At 36.6% G+C, this 21004-nt stretch overlaps 1 protein-coding gene across 1 annotated transcript; it reads left to right on the forward strand.

Moving 5' to 3' along the window:
- Window positions 1–947: 947 nt before the first annotated feature.
- Window positions 948–20714, forward strand: spag5 (sperm associated antigen 5). Its single transcript, XM_079812136.1, has 26 exons — window positions 948–1094; window positions 1767–1809; window positions 1924–2040; window positions 2166–4210; window positions 4292–4481; window positions 5863–5979; window positions 6055–6147; window positions 6221–6334; window positions 6446–6565; window positions 6773–6865; window positions 6960–7094; window positions 10616–10709; window positions 10799–10946; window positions 13122–13172; window positions 13266–13440; window positions 13550–13683; window positions 13779–13947; window positions 14439–14553; window positions 14875–14961; window positions 16654–16780; window positions 18808–18940; window positions 19099–19179; window positions 19322–19471; window positions 19760–19834; window positions 20045–20125; window positions 20230–20714. The coding sequence occupies exons 2-26, from the start codon at window positions 1783–1785 to the stop codon at window positions 20299–20301; spliced, it is 4743 nt and encodes a 1580-aa protein (XP_079668262.1). The 5' UTR covers window positions 948–1094; window positions 1767–1782; the 3' UTR covers window positions 20302–20714.
- Window positions 20715–21004: the final 290 nt, after the last annotated feature.

A 21004-nucleotide genomic window follows, 5' to 3' on the forward strand; every position in this document is an offset into this window, starting at 1 on the left:
TCCAGCATCTCATGGGTTTCTTTGATATAAATGTCAAATTAAGAAAGCGAGGAAAATTATTTGTGTATGTCAATGACAAGGATTTCTTTAATGTTTTTAAAAGAAGTCTCTTATGCGTACCTAAAGCCCACTGCATTTATTTGATAATATATATATATATATATATATATATATATATATATATATATATATATATATATATATATATATATATATATATATATATATATATATTTATAATAATTTAAAATGTAAAAATACAGTAAAACAGTAACATTGTGAAATAGTATTACAATTTAAAATAACTGTTTTTATTTTATTTTAATACATTTTAAAATGTAATTTATTCTTTAAAATGTTTCCTATGAGATACACAGATGTTAAATGGACAGTTCACACAAAAATTTAAACTCACCCTCAAGTTGTTCCAATTTCTTTCTCCTGGCTGAACACCATAATAAGATATTTTGAAGAATGTCAGAAAACAAATATTTGATGGACTTCCATAGTATTTTTTCCTTGTTGTCCATCAACTGTTTTTTTTTCTCCACCCATTTTTAGGTGAACTAAGTTATCCCTTTAACATCCATGTGTCTCATAGGAAACATATTTTGTTGTTGTTGCAATACATTGTACAACAGTTAGACATGTTCTACAAATAAATAAATAAACTATTCCTTTAACCTCCAGGGAGCGGTTGGGGGTAACGTTACTTTAAAACGGTTAAATAAAATGTCCTATCCATAATCACAAACGTGATAGCAGCCTACGCATTCTACGTTTTGCAAATAATGTTCTATGATCTAAAGAAGAAGAAGAAGAATGCAGTTAGGAAATGAAGGAAAAAGATTTCGCAAAAGTCCAGGAGGTGGCACCAGAAGCATGCGTATAGCCAATAAACCAAAGAAGAAGAAGAAGAACAACTGCGTTTCCGTATGTCACGCGGTGTTTTTACCCAATGAGGTGTTTGTGCGTTTTATTTTGAACGTCGTATTGGCGGTTAAGTCGATAACCTTGTTTTTTTTACTGTACAGTAACTCAACCCAGAATCAAAATAAGCAGTAACGTCAATAAAGCGCTTATGAGACGCAAAGGTAAGAATTAAATAAGGAACCTACTTTATTATAAATGTAATAATTAATAATATTTTGTGTTAGTCGCTGTCGTTTGTCCAATTGACTTTATTGTCCTGAAAAATAAAGACTGTGTTTCAGAACTTATCGAGTTAACGTTACCTAACAGTATTTGATAGGCGCTTTTGACAGTCTGCTGGATAGGCGTTGAGACACCGCTAAAGTTGACATTTCTTGAGAGGATGCAAGCAGTGACGTTTATGTCTCTATGAAGATATAAAACAGCAAAACTACTTAAAAATTACTTCCTGTGGAGAAGGGAATCTCATTCCAACAATTTTAAGCAGATGTGAGAAATGGGTTATAATATATAATTGTGTATTTAATTTCAAAGCAATGTAGTTATCTTGGCTAGTAGTGAATGTAAGCCAGATTTATATATATATCATTTATAAAAAAAAAACGTTTATAGAAGTCTAACCTTCCCTAAAGATGTACTTATTACTGTTGTGTATGTATGAAACTTGATAGACTCTTGTCAAAATGAAATCAACATGACTTGAATTGCTGATTTATGCTGTTTACTTGACGATGGTGATGTAAACTCAATGTTATTTTTTCATATTCTTTGAGAAGTTTGCTAGTTGAATCATCTTGTATCATAACCTCTGCTTAACTCTTGTGTGATTGCAGATATTAATCTAAAAACATGTCATCTGTCAGTGGCTTGTCAAACGTGAGTACTCCATGCATTTTATAACTATACAAGTGAATGTATTGTTCCTACTAGTCCTACCATCAGTATGACAGTTTGAGCTCTATTGATAAAGGGTTATGTTCTATATTTCAGCCCAGATCTGATAGAGTCCCGCTCAGAGATGTACAGAATGAACTGCTGAATTTGCAGGACACTCCAACTCTGATGTTTAAACATGTGTCGATGTATGAGCGGGAGCCTAAAATGAAGGTATGAAGTCATTCCTTCGCTGCTTTCAGACCACTTTTCTTATCTTTCAACCTTCTGTGATGTCTAGTTCATAGAAATAAAAAATAAGGAATTTTACTATATTACAATATTTTGTTTTCCAACAGCATGAAGTCGTCCCTGATGAAAATCCAAGCTTAACTATCACAACAGAGGTCCATAATGATGGGCAAGTTGTTGGTGCCACTGATGAACATCAAGATGTCATATTAAAATCCTTTGTGTGCCTTGAAGGAGAAGTCGTAGTTGAAGAGGACCCTGTAAAGTCAGATGAGTCTGTTCTCATCGGTCGTCTGGCGCTGGTGGATAATGACCCCCTTCAAAGCGACCCAAATGAAACCGCTGAAGCCGAGGGCACAGAGGATAATCAGTCCAGTCAAGACCATGTTGATCATCCATACTATTATAGAAGCAGATCTACTGGTTCAGATGCTTCATCCATATTGTGTCAGGGGGAAGAGGTTTCCACATGTGAGCTGGGAAATGTCACATTCAATTCCCTCATGTGCTTAGGTGGAGAGATTCAGGTTTCAGATGGCTCAGCCATCTCTGATGAATCGATTCTCATAAAGGATCTAACATCAGGAAATCAGTCACAATGTAAAAATACTCCTGTTTCTAAAGGGGACACAGAGGCTGTATCAGTAAACGCTCAACCTTTGGGCCATTCTTACTGTATTTGGAAAAACCATGTGTCTTTATGTGAAGACGATAGCACCATCAGTACAGTCAATGCTGATGACGCTTCTCAGTCAACTCTCAAAGACAATGGAGGTACTCATTGCAAAGCTAAAAATATAGTGAATCTAAACAATCACAAGAACACGGATCTCTCTGAAGGATGTCATGGCGTGTCAAGCAGAAAAGGAGAGGTCACATTTAAAAGCTTGCATTGTTCGGGGGTTGAAATAGAAATTGCTGATTTATCCAAGGTGTCAGAAATGTCTGTGCTCATGGAGAATCTTGCTGAAGAACAAAGTCTGCTTTGTTTAAATGACATCAGTGAAAACGACAGTCAAAGCTTTGCTGCTTTGGCACCTGAAAGCAAGCATGTTGACCATATGTACTGCCATACTGAAGAAAAGTCACAGGTCCTAAATACATCGGGCACTGAAAATGAGGTCTGTTCCAAGTCACAGCTTTCCTCAGCAAGTCTTTTGGAAAAATCTGGAAATACAATTGGTAATACAACATCAACTATTGGAAACTTAGTCACACGTGAACTGGAAGCATCAAAGATGATTGCTAGCAAGGAGTCAAGCCAACACTTGTCAGCACTGAATAGTGAAAATAACGATACAACATCTCTACTTTCCATTTTAAGTGATAATGATGACAAACTTAAGGTGCCCAAGGATGACTCTTCTGTCATGACTGAAAAGAATGTAGAGGAGCATCTTGATCAACAATTTCTACCAGAAAGGGACAAGGCAGTTTCACGTTGTGAGGAAATCCTTTATCCTCAAAGTGACACTTTTGAAAATGTTGGCCAAGAAGCCAGTATTCTCAAACATAAGACACTGGTTTTAAAAGATGAGGAGATCCACCCAGAGATTGAAATTATGCGGTTATGTGATAGATCTGATGAAGCTGTCACAGTTAATCAAGATCTTCCTAGTGCTCTTGTTCTAACAGGTCACTGCACTCCAAAGACACCCACCCTAAGCAGGAGTGTTTTAAATGACCACACAGCCGAGAACCCATCGAGCCATCTGTGGCCTGAGCTCCCAGAGAGTCCCATGCCGCCTCCACTCTTGAACTCCACATCCCTGGCCAATGCTTTGAGCTATACACCTGTTCCTCCAGAACCACCCAAGAAAAAGGGTGTGGAACCTAAATTGGCTTCTGCTGACCCTCAGAAGCTGTTAATTGCGCCTCCACTTGTGGGCAATGGTCCTTTACAGGAACAGCTCAGACAGATGGCTGAACTGTTAATGGTTGCTTCAGGAAAGGTGGTTGTTCCTGTTTCAGCACCAGTGAATCACCGCAATGCTTTGGTGGGCACTTCTCCAATAGCGATGCGTAGCGCTTGTGTGTGGAACACCCCAGTTCAACGGATGGAGCGGAGTGTTAATACTTCAGGAGCCATGGAGATTTTAAAGGCAGTATATGTTTCTGATGCCAGCACTTCAACAGACTCTGTGCTGTGGAAGTAAGTTAAGCCTATAAGCATGAATCATTGACTGTTGATGTGATCTACATTGTCTCTGACTGTGTGACTTTCTCTTTGAAGCCTTTCTCCTGGAAATCTGGAGCATTTGTCTAGATCAGAGTTGGAGCAGAGACTGACTTCAACACTCATCATGGTTGAGGTTCTTTCCCAGCAGCTCACTTCTGCACGGGCACATAATCCGAGCAAAGACACTTCTCCATCTAATCTCAGAGATAAACTCATCCAGACGGACCACACTGAGCTCCGACAGGTAAGAACCCAAAGCCTCACATGTGTTGTATCCATGTTTCCAGCAGGGCTAGACGATATTGAAAATAATAAATCCACATTTTCGATAATAAAACATACATTACATACAAACATAGCATACATCTAAGGGAAACAGTGCATGTTGCTAAAAAGTCAGCATTTTCTGTATGAATGAGCGGCACAGCTTCATCTACTACACATACTCAAACACATAATGCTCGTGCTGTTTTCAGCGTCTGTCTGCTGCCTGACTATATTAAGACAGTCAACATCAGTCAATCATTTACAGAGCTGCTTCGTCAAATATTCTCAGAGTCTCTTCTACACAAACCACCAAAATAAATATTTGGTTTAACTTGAAGAAATTATTATTAGTATTATATTCCTATTATTTCGTACAACCAACCAAGATATATTTTTTCATCCATGTTTTAATTTATACAGCATACAATTTTGGTTGTGCATCACAAATAAATGTTTTGTTGTATATTCATTTCTATTTGATTACATTTTAGAGTTGAGAGTGAGAATCATTTAGAGATCATAATTCTCCCACAAATCTGAAAAGACAACTAAACAAAATAACATGTAATTTACTAGAGGTTCTAACAACATGTTATTTGCTGCAGTCTTATTTTAAAATATATAATGAATTTGAATTAATTTTTTTTTGTAAAGTTTTACAAAATGTTTACCTTTGTTACCAGTGTTTATATCTGAACTATAAACTTGTATCCCAGAACTTGTGATAATTTGAATTATTGTAACAGAAGTAATGATACTGTGTGGTCGAAAAAGACTGTGAAGCAGTTTCATACTTCTACATGACAACTGCTCTCTCTGGGTCAGTGGCAGTTCAAATGCAGATTTGAATGTTCCACTGTGATCATATTTGTCAAAGGTTTAGTAGGCATAGCCAAATCATTGTCATTTAGGAATAAAATGGATGTTTGCATTTACTCAAAACAATTAATCGTGCCGATCTATTACATTTTAAAATATGTTTTATGTAATTATTTCATTTTTTGCAACACAGTTTTTGATGATACATTTGTATAAAATAGAACACAGAACAGTCATGTTACACTTAATCTGGAGGTCTAACAAACATGTGGAATTTATTTCCTTCCCCATTAATTGTATGAAATTAATATAGTATATCGATAATGAAATATCGATAACGAAAAATATAATATTAATTATTAATAGGCTAAGCTGCCTATTAGAACATTTTGTTGTCAATTAGACTATGCGGAGGAGGAATTTGGACCAGTGAGATTACACAGCCATAGGAACAATCAAAGCTCCACAGAAATCATTCTGTGAAAATAAAAATAAAAATACACACTCTGAATAATGTTTTTCATGTCTTTATTTGCCAGAATGGGACATACAGAGATTTGTATGCGACTGCCCTGGAGAGAATTCAGAGTCTTGAGCATGATCAGGAGGTTCTTCAAAGTTTAAATAACAGCATTCAATCAATGCGGGTTGGCATGGTGAGACATTTTATAATCTTAAATTTTCAACTACACTTGCATCTCAAAATGTAAAATGTTATAATTCTTTTACAGAATTCATTTAAGTCAAGCACAGGGGATGCTATCTTCAAGATGAAACAGATTGGAGCTACTGTTAACGTTGATCAGGAAACTTTATCTAGACAGGTAAGTCAAAGAGCTTCATAGAAGAGCTTTGCCAAGAAATCTCAGCTCATAATAATAAGTCTGTGTTATGTAGGCCAGTCAGATGAAGTCTCTTTATGGGAGGTACAAGGAAACGCTCCATAGGATGGAGCAGAAGATGAAAGACATGAGACATCGCATGGATGAGTCTGTAATGGAGAAGGAAGCAGTGAGATGACATTTTATTGGTTTTGCTGAAGCTTAAGAACACAAGATCTTTAAATGATTACAGTTGATCTTAGCCTATCCTCTTATCCTCTTCATTTGTCTTTGTTTGTAGGCCTTTAGTGTAACGCAGCAGTTGAGGGATTACTATGCTGCTCAGGTGGCAGAACTTGAGCACACTGTTGGGTCTCACCAGGAACTGATTTCAGCCCTCAAACTGGCCTACCCATCACTGGTCAGCTTATATTGCTTGCATCACTACCTCAGTTTATATGAAAATATAATGTTTCCTTTAACTTAACTCTTTCTCCACCAGCATTTTTTTTGGTGGGGAAAGAGTTAAGTGACTACAGACAGTCTTGGCATGAATGTTTTTCATAATGTATGCTTGAATTTGTGTGTAATTTCCTTGTATTCTGAATGTGAATCATGTAAACCCAAGGTTGAACTGAGCAAGTCAAACATGGAATCCATCAGTGCAGCGAATGTCCATTTGAGAAGGAAACATGAAGATCACATGAGTTTGTTAGCAGAGGTAAGACTTCACATTGAAATGACATGCAAAGACTTAGCTAACTCAACCTTTAAGTAGCAAAGTAACAAATGTGCCTCCTTTCCTCCATGGGAAGCTGAGAAAGGCTCAAGAGCTGGTTCAGAGGACAAACCCAGTGCTTCACCAGCTCCATGAGAGGACTACGACAGCCGTGGAGCACAGCAAGCAGCATCTGGAAATGAGAGACAGAGCCGTGGAGGAGAGAAACCTGGTTAGACATTTTACAATGAAATGAAAATTCTATCATTATTTATTCATTCTCAGTTCCATGTTTGTTAAACCCTAAAAAAGGAAGCCCAAAACCACCAAGATAATAGTCTGAAGCCAGGGCCGTGCACAGACCTTTTCAGGGGCATGTGCTGAAACTGAAAAAGGGCACCCCAAGGGAAATTGTATGTCTGTTCACCTACACCTAAAACTTTATTATTAAACACACGTTAGATGCTTTATTTCCACATTTTGAACATTTTCTTCATTTTTATAAAAAAAAAAAAAAAAAAGCCTTTTCGAATTTTTATGTGATGGGGAAAACGGAGTAGAGCGAGTTCGGCAAAAGGCGGTTTGGAACCTCGGTTCAATTTGTGTCAACTTCATACCATGTACTTTACCCCTACACTATTGCTGCTGTAAATAATATGGTGTCTTCCATAATTTTGCCTGAGCCAACCAGACCTTCAGTGAAAAATATGACCTATTTGCACTTAATGTAAACGACAACATTACTATAGTAAAACCATGTTTTACTACATTTATACAAGTGAAGACTAGCGGACAGTATAGAATACTAGATTCAAAAATTAGCTATAGATGGCGAATACGTGCATATATCAACAGAGTAAATGAATTAAACATGCGGCCATAATATGATTTAAATGTTAACAAATTAAATCTATCAAGCAATCATAAATCAAAGAACAAATTTTTAAGAAATATATTTGACCTAGGTGACGAGGATCACAGTCGCTTTGTGTAAGTTCCAGTACGAAACGGCGCAGGGTGCACCTTTGCTTATCTATGATTTTTTTAATGGTAAAAACAAATTAAATGTTGTTGTATTACTTATCAATATATTATTAAGATTTTACAAAAGTCAAACACAAATGCAGCTACAGGGTTTTTGACCAGCAAATGTGCATTTTGTCCGTCATCAAAACGGCAGCATCACATTACGTTTTCATCAACAGTCATTTACATTAAAGTTTGTTTTTAGCTATGGTGCTCAGTTTTTTCTGTTGTAAAATATATTTGGCAAAAATCTCATTTTATAAAAGATGAAATGCTACTGTATGCACAGGCTATTTAAGTGTAGGCTATTGGTTATGACTAGATGGCAATTATAAAATAATTATAATGATAAAATCAATGTCATACAGCCCTGCAGCACATGATCAATCCAATTGTTTTTTCTTTAGGACTGACTGTCCGCATCCATTTGTTCAATCAGGTTAATATCTGGTTCTTTTGTTACTGTAGTAACTTCAGCTTTAGCACAATGCCAAAGGACAATTAAATTATTATTATTATAGTCAACAAAAAAGTTTTGTTAAAATAGATGTTAACTGAAATAAAATTTGCATATATTGTTTACCTATCTAAAGCTTTAGTTTCAATACATGGGTAGACAGGGTGAAAGCTTTGTGTTGTGAACGTTAAAGGATTAGTTCACTTTAAAATGAAAATTACCCCATGATTTACTCATCCTCAAGACATCCTTGGTGTATATGACTTTCTTCTTTCTGATGAACACAATCAGAGTTATATTAATAAATATCCTGGCTCTTCTAAGCTTTATAATGTCAGTAATCGGGGCCCACAAGTTTAAAGCTCAAAAAAGTACATCCATATAAAATATCTAGCTTCCGCTACCTTCCATATTCAAATGTAAATTCTGTCATCCTGTAGGCTACTCACCCTCATGTCGTTTCGTTTAACTTCCAAATACAAATTAAGATATTCTTTATAAAACCTGAGAGATTTCAGTCTCTCCATTTAAAGTCCTCTCCTACTTAAGATCCAAAAAATGTCATAAAGGCATCGTAAAAATAACTATTCCAGTGTCTAATCCAAATCTTCTTAAGAGACACAATGGCTTTAAGAACAGATTTACCACGGTGCGCATACTGTAGTAAACATGGACGTTTAAATGATTGCGTGATGCGTGAAAACAACATGAGTGAGTAAATGCAGAATACATTTTTGGATGAGATAAACATTCACAGTTTGGGAATAGTAATTTTGACACGCTTTCTTGTGATTAGAAGAGCAGTGACTGATTGCAATGATAATCTGAAGCGCACGCGCTGCTGGAACGGTACTCCTCAAAATGAAAGCGCAAACATCATTTAAATCACCAGATCACATTTAGTTTTAGTAGTATGATTATTCAAAGCGTTTTAGATGGTTTATTCTTAAATGCATAGTGCATTAATAGCAGGAGAGGTGGGACATAGCGAGCACTGGGAGAGAATGTTGCCTGCATTGAAAGCGTGAGTAATGCGTGAGGGGGAAAAAAATGAAAGTTTCAGTAATGATAATTTGTTTACATATAGAAGGGGGGGAATCTCCTCAACCACCACCAATGTGCAGCATCCACCTGGATGATGCGACGGCAGGCATATTGTGCCAGTACGCTCACTACACACCAGCTTATTGGTGGAGAGGAGACATAGTGATGAAGCCAATCGTGTGTATATATATAAGGGGATGAATAGGAGGCCATGATGGACAGGGGCCAATGGGCAAATCTGGCCAGGATGCCGGGGTTACACCCCTACTCTTTAACGAAGGACATCCTGGGATTTTGAATGACCACAGAGAGTCAGGACCTCGGTTTAACGTCTCATCCGAAGTAAGGTGCTTGTTACAGTATTGTGTCCCCATCACTTTACTGGGGCATTAGGACCGACACAGACCACAGGGTGAGCACCCCTGCTGGCCTCACTAACACCTCTTCCAGCAGAAACCTAGTTTTCCCAGTTGGTCTCCCATCAAGGTACTAACCAGGCTCAGCCCTGCTTAGCTTCAGTGGGAAACCAGTCTTGAGCTACAGGGTGATACCTGGCTGCTGGTTGTCAGTGACATTATTACATTAAACGACTATATATAATGTTGAATATAGTGTATAATAATGCAATGGGGAATATTTGTGGGTCCTGATAATACAATAATAATAATATTATTTTAATAATAATAAAACAAATAAAAAAAAAACTTTTATTTTGGCTTAAAATATTGTGATGCATATCGTATCGTGAGTTCAGTATCCCGGTTTATATGGAATCGTGACACGAGTGTACCGTTACACCTCTACATCCTAGTCAGGTTGCGTCAGTTAAGTTTTTTTCCGTAAGTTGAAGGCAGAAGGCGGTCTGGCAGAAGGTAGATATTTTACTTTATAAAGTTTTAAATATGGAAGGATGCACTTTTTTTGAGCATCAGACTCGTGGGCCACGTTCACTGCCATAATAAAACGTCAGGATATTTATTAATGTAACTTTAATTGTGTTCATCAGAAAGAAGAATGTCATACACCTAGGATGACTTGAGGGTGAGTAAATCATGGAGTAATTTTAATTTTAAAGTGAACAAATTATTTAAGAGTATATCTACATCGTTCATGGAACTATTTCATTTGAAAAAAGAGACAGGAAATTCTTTTTAATCTCCATCCAAAGAACTTTATACATTTTTTTTTATTCTTTTCATTTAAAAACTGTTTCTTTAAATCCCCAGATGGAAAATGAACTAGAGCATGTGAGGTCAAGCTTGCAAGATGCCAGTCAACAGATTTCAGACTTGAAGATGGAGCAGACCATCATGACTTCAGGTGTGACAGTGAATTACTTTGAATTGGCTTATTCCCTGTGCAGTCAAAGGTGTAACTTTTGCTTGATTCTGCTGTGTGTGTTTGTTCAGAGATGTCAGTGCTGAGGGAGCAGCTGAATCAGGCAGAGGAGGAGCGTTTTCAGCTGCAGAAGAGAAGCACTGAGCTCTCCGCCACTGTTACGTCCACGCTGGCCTCTTACGCCTTCCTAGAACAGACCCTCTCCTCTGAGACCAGCAAGTATGTTAGAAGATATGCACTTCTGCAATTTGCCTTTTAGATGACTAAATTGGTGCTAAAACTAGCCTAAAAGAATGGATATGATTTAGAATTTTTACATATAACAGTTGTGGTTGTATGTTTATTCCAGAATCTAAATCAGCTAGGAGGCCTCAGCAAACTTCCAAGGAGGTCTCAAGATGACTTAAAATGATTTAAAATAAGCCAAAACATGCATTAAAATAATCCAAAACAACTAAAAATCAAGATATTTCATATTGAATCAACCCGATTCATGATTAATCAATAATTCTAGAGTCATTTAAGTCATATAAATTAATAAAATCTTATAATTACCAAATGCATTTCAAATGCACAGACTATACATTTTTCTAGTTATGCCAACTCTAAAATACTGTTATGTGTAGAAATATGAGTAATCCATATATATTAAAAAAAAAAAATCCTTATCCAGTAAATGGGGTCATGGGGTCTTTGAATATCATTGTGGACAATGGGGGGCCCCGGAGAATTGGTGAAAAACACTTATCTAGAGTAGAGAATCTGTGCTTTAAGTGTTATCAGACATCAATCATGGTAGTGTACAGTATACAAGATGGATAATTGTTTAGTACAGTGTAAACCAGGCAAAGAATGGAGATCTGATCAGAAATCACATATTCCTGAGAATCCCTGCACAAAACTTATACTAATCTAATGTTCAGATGTATTCAGCATGGGTGTAGTCTCCTGCTGCTGCTTTTTCTCAAAAAAGTTTTTCTTTGCTCATCACTCTGTGGGTCCATAGATTAAAAAAACAACAATATGGTCTTTTTACACTGCACTTTCAAACTCTACTTTTAACCCAAGTTAAAGGAACATTTCACACTTTTAATTCAGAAGCGGGGTTAGCATCGCTTTTTAGAATGAACCAGGGTTAACTTTTTCAAGTGTGAAATCTGTCATATATTTATAATCCATTTTTGCAAAATAAACCTTGTCAATCATATCACACATTGTATTAAAGGGTACATGACACATAGTCTCATGTTAATCTTGAATCTCATGTTAATCTTGAGTACCTATAGAGTAGTGTTGCATCCTTCATATATCCAAAGAGTCTTTAGTTTTATAATTTTTATAAAAGACAGATACGCTGTACCGATTCTTTTCAAATACAGCTGAACTCGTGCCGCCGTGCAGTGGGCGGAGCTAAAGAGTCACGAGCACACACACAATACATCATGGCATTATCCCTGGATAACTTTCGATTCCCTATACGTTTGTGTTGTTTGCATTATATGAACTTATGTGCAGTTTGCCAACAAAACACAGACATTTGATGCAGTTTCACTCACCACCTGTGGTTTCGACTCATGACCGGGAACAAACAAATACACTTGCAGAACTCCGTTGCTGCTCTGGGAAAACAAACTGCATCCACTGTTTCCTTAATGCTAGGTTATTTGGGAAGCTGAACAAATTTATCTTTCCCTCACAACCAAAAACACACTTCTTCAGTGACATTGTTGATTTTGTGGTCTAAAAACAAAATGACAGCGCTGCCGACAGCTTCTGTAACCCGACCGCACGACCCGAAGCTCTTGCTTTTGCTATGACGTCATACAGGGCCATACTTGAAAAAAAAAAAAAAAAGTTCTGAAACTTGTTTGAATCCTGAAGGAGTGTATTTGGCACAGAAATACTCCATCATATGTCCAACTTGTTTTTTGAAATTTTGGCATGTTTGGCATGAGAATCCAACTCTTTAACAGTGTAAATAAGTCAGAATGCATTAGACCCCCCTCCCCCCCTCCATTAAATGTAGTAGCCATTTTGTTGGTCTGATGTTATGGAATTACTTGAGAAAATATAAACACCTAAATTGTTAGGTTTGGAGCAACATGAGGGTGAGTAAATATAGGGTGCACTTCTACATCTACATTAATCATTTAGCAGGATGCCAAAGCAACTTTCAAATGAGGAGAACAATAGAAGCAATCAAATCAACAATAGGGCAAAAATATGCAAGTACCAGTCCCAATTAGTCTAGCAAGGTGTTTATTTTTATCTTTATAGATTTATAGAATAGTAATAATAGGTCAGTGTTGATAAAAAAAGATGCGTCTTCAGATGTTTCTTGAAAATGGCTCTGGTTGAGTTATTAATTTATATAATTTTATGTTTCTACTTTAGGTTACAGCAGTCAATGTGTGAAGCACAGCAAGCTACTGAGAGAGCAAACTGGTATAGCTCCACAATATAGTAGTTCCTCTTCTTTTGTTTATTGTTGTATAAATGTACAAAAATGTACTTTAAATATACAAATGCTTTTTGCAGTCTTGAAGAAGCGCTAGAAACATCCAGGGAACAGCTAGAGGTTTATAAGGACGCTCTGTCGCAGAGAGAAGCCCTGATTAAAGAACTCCACACTGAAGCTGAGATTCATCGGCGTCAGCTCGGTCAACAGGCTCAGCTGCAGATTGAACTCTCCAGTACAAAAGAAATGAGTGAAGTGAGGATTTATTAGACCTTTCACCATTTAACATTGTTAGTACATGTTCACAATACTTTTGTCATGCCAGTTCCTCTCACAATATCAGATCTTTGTTTCGTTCTATCAGTTCCTGCAGGCAGAACATGAACTGGCACAGGAACAGATGGAGGAAAGTGAGAGATTGCTGCGGTGCCACTTGCAGGGCCTCAGAGAGAGAAACCTGGAGTGTGAAGACCTCAAACTAGCACTGGAACAACTGCGGTACAGCATATTCTTCTCTACCCACTGTTACTTTTTAGAACAAATATGTCAGAATAAATGGCTTTTTTTTCTAATGCCGTCCAACCTCCCCTAAGGCTTGAGAAAGAGTCCCTTCAGGAAGAGCTGGACAGCACACGAGACAAAGCTCGTAGTATGTTGCTGAAACAAGGAGAGCAGATGGCTCAGGCGTCTAATGATGTCATGCTCCTAAACCACAGAGTTTGCTGTCTCACGAGAATCTTAAAGGAATCCCTAACCTCCAAGGTCCCTATGCTTCAAACTCTACTTGTCATAATATACATGCTTTCATATATATAAACACTATAGGCTGAGCCAAGATTCTTTTTATTAACCTGGAATATTCCTTCAAAAGTCTGACCTTGAGTGTATATATACAATGCAAACTTACAAAACAGTGTTGTTACTGTTAACTAAAATTATAAAGTTAATAGTAACAACACTGTTTTGTAAGTTTGCACTTACTATGGAAGTCCATTACACAGGACAGTTTAAAATCAGAAAGGACCTAATGGGTATTCTTTATTACAAATATAGAATACCAGAATATATCCAAAATCCATAATATATTCCAATAATATAGTCATATTTCAGAATATTAGTGCTGGGATTTTAGTGCTCCCCTCCCTTCTGCTCTAACTGGCTCTCAGTGTACTGTAAAAGTAGAAAAATGACTTAACTTGCTTACACAACATTGATTTTCAAAATAAATAACGTTGCTGTCTTGCGTTGCTTAGGAGTCCGATAAAGCACTGCAGTCTCATCGATATCCCTCCTGCTCTTTTGTGGATTCTGTTATGGTGGCCATGATGAAGACACAGGATCCTGAGACAGTGTCTCCTGAGGGTTCAGGTGCGTTAGTGTTTGGTGCTTGTTTTGCCTTATTGGAAAGCAGTTCTAATGATGCATAATTTATTGAGGACAACCTTCTATTTTGTGTGAAAGGTTTCTGGATACAAAACTTTTAAATAATCACAAACACTGTGAGAATGTAGTGATTAATCAAAAGTCCTTAGAAGTAGTCTTAAGGCCTATGGATGTGTACAGTTAGGACTATACTGTACTGATGTCAATTCATTTATGATTTATGTAAAAATTTTTGTCACTTTTACATAAATGGAAAATTATTTTTCATAATTGTGAAGCCCTCTTTTATTGTCTAATGTCTTGCAGAGGAGAGGGAGGTGCAACAAGATGGCATTGGCAGTGAAACAAGTGCTTTTACCCGAATACCCCCAATTACTCACACTGAAGTGAAAGGTATGTTCATTACCAGATTATAACATTTATATTTTATATTTTAGTACTCAGGTTAGATTTAAACTAGTTTTAAAAATGTTGAATTAATCAAATTAAAAATAAAAATCCACATTTGAATGCAAAAGCGCCCATGAGACGCGATTTATGGCATTGTTGCATTTTAATGTTTTTTATTTTTAGCCTATCCAGTTGAACCCACTTAGATGTGGCGCTAGATACAAAACATTGCCAAGCCATTCAGACACACAGAACGCATTTTCTCTGCTGCTTTTCCATTGTTTTGCGTAATCATTTTGCTCATTGCGCCCTCTTGTGGCCTCAGGAGACATACCAAAAGCTTTTTTCCTTTAACTGAAATGATACCTTGTCGCAAGCCTCCCCGTGTAGAGAGGATGTAACAATTACTGTAAATTAAAAGAAATAATAATGATAAATAAAATGAAAAACAAAACTGATATAACTTCTTTCCGCTGATCCAGAAAAGCAACAAAAGCAAACTCTTAATTTTATTGAAAATAAAGATTATAAGAACAGCAACAACAAAAAGAAAGGAAGCAAATACATCTTCAGAAAAGGACCAGGCCAACATAAACAAAACGTTCTAACTGTCATGGGTAGCAATAAATAACCTAAACAAAAGAAAACAAATAAACAATAGAGTTAAAAAAAATGCCATCCTCTCCCTACAGTTTCTAAATTAAAGGTGGGGTAAGTTCTTTCTGGTAACCAAAGTGAATGACAATACGATCGCAAATGGACAAGCAAGCAAACATGACGCATGAGCATATTCAAGCAAAAGCCAGCATATATTATTTCTGTGAAACAAAACAAAATCAATGTTACTCGCCTATCGAGAAGAAATAAAGCAGCCTCGGCCTTCGATCCTTGAGTTCTCTCCAGCACTGGAAAGCTGATACTTCTTGCCTGATCGTAAGCCTTCTTTTGTTCCACATTTGTTTTTATCTGTGTCGTCGCTCGGCTAATGTCCATCCTGTGTCGGGTCTTTTGAATAATGACGTGCACTGAGCGCTCTCTTCTCACTGTCATTAGTAGACACGCCCCTTACTGCTGATTAACTATAAGTTTGTTTTGGTACTCGGCCCGAGACGCTTTTATAAAGCAGTTTTGAAATACCACTTACCCCACCTTTTAAAACAAAAATATTTACACAATTTAAAGACAATTAAGAGAAGAACACGCTTAGCATTCGCTCACTCTCTCACAAGTAGCGGTTACGCAACTCATTCAAAGTTGAGAGAAAGATCGCCTTTTGTTGTATGTTTATACAAGAGAAAATTCACTAAAAGATTACAATTCTAGAGTGAAGCGCGTCAGCACTCTAGGCTCTAGCATTGCTTCTCCACTCTATATAATTGTAATAGTTATATTTGTGTATAAAATTCAACCAGCTTTAATCTAAACAAGTTTTCGTTTGCACTAATCAGGTAGCACAGCTAAGGTGTGTGTGTGTGTGTGTGTTCTGGTCATGTCTTTGTAATTTAAAACACTAAATAAACATATTCAATTTTTTTTTAAATTAAAAATGTAAAAATGCGGAAGGTTTTCTGTGATGGGTAAGGTTAAGGGCTAGAATATATATATATATATATATATATATATATATATATATACATATACATATACATATACATATACATATACATTTAATGATGTCTATTCTCGTGTTCTCAGAGGAGAGACGGAGCCATGTGTTGGAGCTGTTGTCTGATTTGGGTGAGACCATCTCAGATCTTCAGTTAACCATAGACCAACTGAGAATCCAGAAAGACACGGAGCAGCAGACTCTGAAGCAGACCATGTGAGTTACTCAAACTCAGATTTACTCAGAAATGCTCATTGTTGCAAGGGGACAGGAGAAGGGCTGGGTTTTGAACTTAGTTTTCTGCTGTTCTTAACTAAAATGTGACACCTGCTAATGTAAAAGATTTACTGTATATAAAATATGCATAATATAACATTCAAAATGCATTTAAAGGGTTAGTTCACCCAAAAATGAAATTTCTTCCATTAATGACTCACCCCAATGTTGTTCCACACACGTAAGACCTCCGTTCAACACAGGAACACAGTTTAAGATATTTTAGATTTAGTCCGAGGGCTTTCAGTCCTTTGAATGTAAGTGAATGAACACTTTGCTGTCCACGTCCAGAAAGGTATTGAAAACATCATCAAAGTAGTCCATATGTGACATCATTTGGTTAGTTAGACTCTTTTGAAGCGTCGACAATACATTTTGGTCCAAAAATAACAAAAACTAAGACTTTATTAAGCATTGTCTTCTCTTCCGGTTGTGTTTGAATCCGCGTTCACGACACCAGAGTGACGCTGCTGACGTAAGACGCTGTGACGTGTTATCTGGTGCGATAGCAGATACCAGATAACACGTCACAGCTTGACTAAATCTAAAATATCTTAAACTGTGTTCCGAGGATGAACGGAGGTCTTACGGGTGTGGAACAACATTGGGGTGAGTCATTAATGGAAGAAATTTCATTTTTGGGTGAACTAACCCTTTAACAGTTTTACCTTAAAGGGATAGATCAGATAAAAATGACCACTTACTGTTACATGTCATTCCAAAACTGTATGACATTTCTTCTGTACAACACAGATGTTTTGAAGAACATTGGTAACCAATCAACACTGGTTCCCTCGTACTTTCATTGTATGGATTATTTTCTATTTTTTTAAACATGTAATGGATGTTTGGTTACCAATGTTCTTTTGCGTTGCGATTTTGAGTTAATGATAACAATTTTCATTTTTAGGTGAATTCATTCATCCACAAATGACACTCAAGCAGACTCTGCATTTCATATTTGAGAGTTAAACATCAAATCTCTAAATCATACCTGACCTGGTCATACTTACACAAAGCACTAACTATGTATTATTTTCTTTTGAGGTAACATTTTTGATTTGTGTATGTGTGGTTCAGGTAAACCCTATATAGGTCCCAACAAATATGGCAATATCCAAATTCCTTGTGGGGAAATGTTTGGTCCCCAATGAGGAAAACTCTAAATCATAAAAGATTATAAATCATACTAGGTGGTGATGTTATTTGAAAATCTAAAACTGCACAACATGGTTTCCTGTGATAGGTAGGTTTAGGAGTAGGGTTATGTTTAGGGGATAAAATATACAGTTTATGCAGTATACAAATCATTATGTCTATGGAAAGTCCCCTTAAAACAAGAAAACTCAACGTGCGTGCATGTTTTCTCTTCACATTTAAGTATTAAAAACCTGCTTTAATGACCAATTTTATTATGTAGTAACAATTTTAACATTTCCATTTTGCTAAATAACTCAAACTTACAGCAAGTGAGCAATTAAATGTTGCTGTTGTGATTGAAATTGAAATGCTTGATTGAGTGTGAACATAGTTGTAAATCAGTTAGAGTGCAACAGAGAAAAGGAGTGGAATTCCTTTTCTTATATTCATTGTTGGACACCTAATTTAGGTTTTGAATGAATAATTATTATTTTAAGTCAGCTGTCACGTAACTATGTTTTTTTATATGTATAGCAGTACAGAATTACTGAAAAGTCACAGGCCTGGTTTCACAGACAAGGCTTAGATTAAGCCAGGATTAGGCCTTAGTTTAATTAGGACATTTAAGTAGATTTCATAAACAAGCCTTAGAAAAAAACATTACTGGTGTGAATCTTGAGACAAAACAATGGCACTGACATATTTAAGATAAAACCGCTCAAAAAGGCATTTTAGTCTGGTTTAAGCCTTGCCTGTAAAACTGGGGGACAGTATTTATTTACATAGCCATCTATGAGGTATTGCCTCACTCCAGCCTGCTGTTTCAGATGTGGCCTGCAGGAGGCGCTGCAGGAAGAGTCTCAGAGACGCACACTGGAGGTCTCAGAGCTGAGGCAGAATGTGGACCGATTGCAGGCTCAGGTGGAGAAGGATGCTGTGGTCCTACAGCAGAAAGCTCAGGTAAATGTTCATCTCGCTGATTACAAACGATATTTCATAGAAATTTCCAGGTTGGTTTTCCAGGGGCAAAATTTTAATTCAGCGTTTAAGAATATGAAGTATAAGAGGATTGAATATGTGATTTACATAATTCATAATGTCTGTCTGTGCTTTGTAAGGATGAAAGAAGCCTGAGGAAACTCTGCAGTGAGATGGAGGAAAATCTGGAAGCGGCACACAAATACAGAGCAGAGAGTAGTGTATGTATCCACTGCCCACAGACGTAATGCTGATTATATACCTTTTTAGACTGATGGATCATTGATAGATAAAATGCTGTGTTCGTCAGTGCTGTTAGATTGTTGTATAGTAACTAGCCTTTGCTCTGGTTGTGTGTAACAGGAGTTGCGTCGAGAAGTTGCTGATTTGCGTCGGCTGGAACAGCAGGCACAGGTGGAAGCTCAGGTTTTGCGGGAGGAGCTCAACAGAACAGGTGTCCAATCAGCAGCCAGTACCAATGCATTAGATGAAAGAATCAAACTGCTCCGAGAGGTATGGTAGTTTATCCAGTTTTTCCTTTGTGACTAGCATGAGACATTAAATAATACTAAATATAAGTTCCACTTTATACCCCACCCCCCAACTCTCCAGCTGTCCAAAACCTAGTCTGGCTGGCATGCAAAAATGGGTCTTTCATTTAATGTCATTATGAAATAAAAAATATATATGAGTAAATGTACTAATTTAAGCAGTTCCAATTTAGACATGTCATGGATTTTGGAAATTAAACGGAAAAAAGAATGGAAAAAAAATCACTCCACATACACATTCTTCTCTTAGGTTGAGAAGCTTAAGGCAAATTTAATGGAAACTGAGGAAAATCGTGCTAAGGTCTTAGAGAGGGCGAAACGACATGTAAGTCTTACCTGCTTTATTAATATTATTACTATGTTGCATTGTATTAGTTTTTCTTTTTAGAAATTGTGGAAAACAGTGCTATCTGTGTAGAACAGAAAATGTATGCATTTCCTCATTAATGCTGATCAAAACATTTAAGAATTGATCAGAAATGCTTAAGCACATTTAATGTAATTTTTATTCTGTAATAAATGAACTGTTTTGTAGCAAAGGGTCCATGCCATGAACCAGAGTAAACTGGAGCGAGAACTACATATGCTTGATGATATGATTGAAACCGTGAGAAAGGTAAGGGGACACTTAACAAAAAATAACTTCATTTACACCACCAATGCAAAATACTGTATGTATTGGAAATATATTAACATGTGTACGATTATTTTTATTTACAGACATTGTCCTCTATACCGGATCTTGTCGAGAGCTGTCCTGAACTACAAAAGCTTGTCGAATTTCTTGGATGAGTTTGTGAAAATTCAGAAATGTGTCCGTTTAAGTTTTAAATGCATAATTGTTGAATAAACAGGTTTTATGTTTTCTTCTGTTTTTATTTAAACTAAAGAAATATCTTCAGGCATTATGTCTGGAGAAGTGTAGGTCAATCAGCTCATTGTGTAAGATTAATTTTCATCAATTTTGTTAGTGATAAATTAGTGTATGGACACATTCTGTTTAATAAATGTATTGTATCGAATTAAAAGTCTGTACATGTTTATTTAACTATTGGAGTTATTATCAGGACATCGGTAACATTTGAGCTTTTTTAGCATTTTAAATTCTTGTATTACAGATTGGGTTTAAAATATATATATATGATTGAATGCTTTTTTAGGTGTTTACTCGTAGACTGAATCATTTACATAAAGGCTGATTGATGAGCAGATAGTCCAGTAATTAATCATAGTTATTCTAACTAAAGCCAGTGCTTGTGAAAACCTGGTGAAAGTTGTGATGTTTTAATCCACCCATTCAAGCACAATGTGTTACTCTGCTTCACTGATTCTCAATACCATGGTCTCTACTTCGGCCTGCCATTTAAAACCTGCGCAGCTGACTGCTAAACTTTCCCTTCTCACCATATTAAGATATTTAGCTTTCCTCTATTCCTTTTGTTGGATAAGTACAGATTTGTTGAATTTGTGACTAATACTGCAGGACATGTACACT

This window comes from Gobio gobio, assembly GCF_949357685.1.
Source record: "Gobio gobio genome assembly, chromosome: 3".
Classification (NCBI taxonomy): domain Eukaryota; kingdom Metazoa; phylum Chordata; class Actinopteri; order Cypriniformes; family Gobionidae; genus Gobio; species Gobio gobio.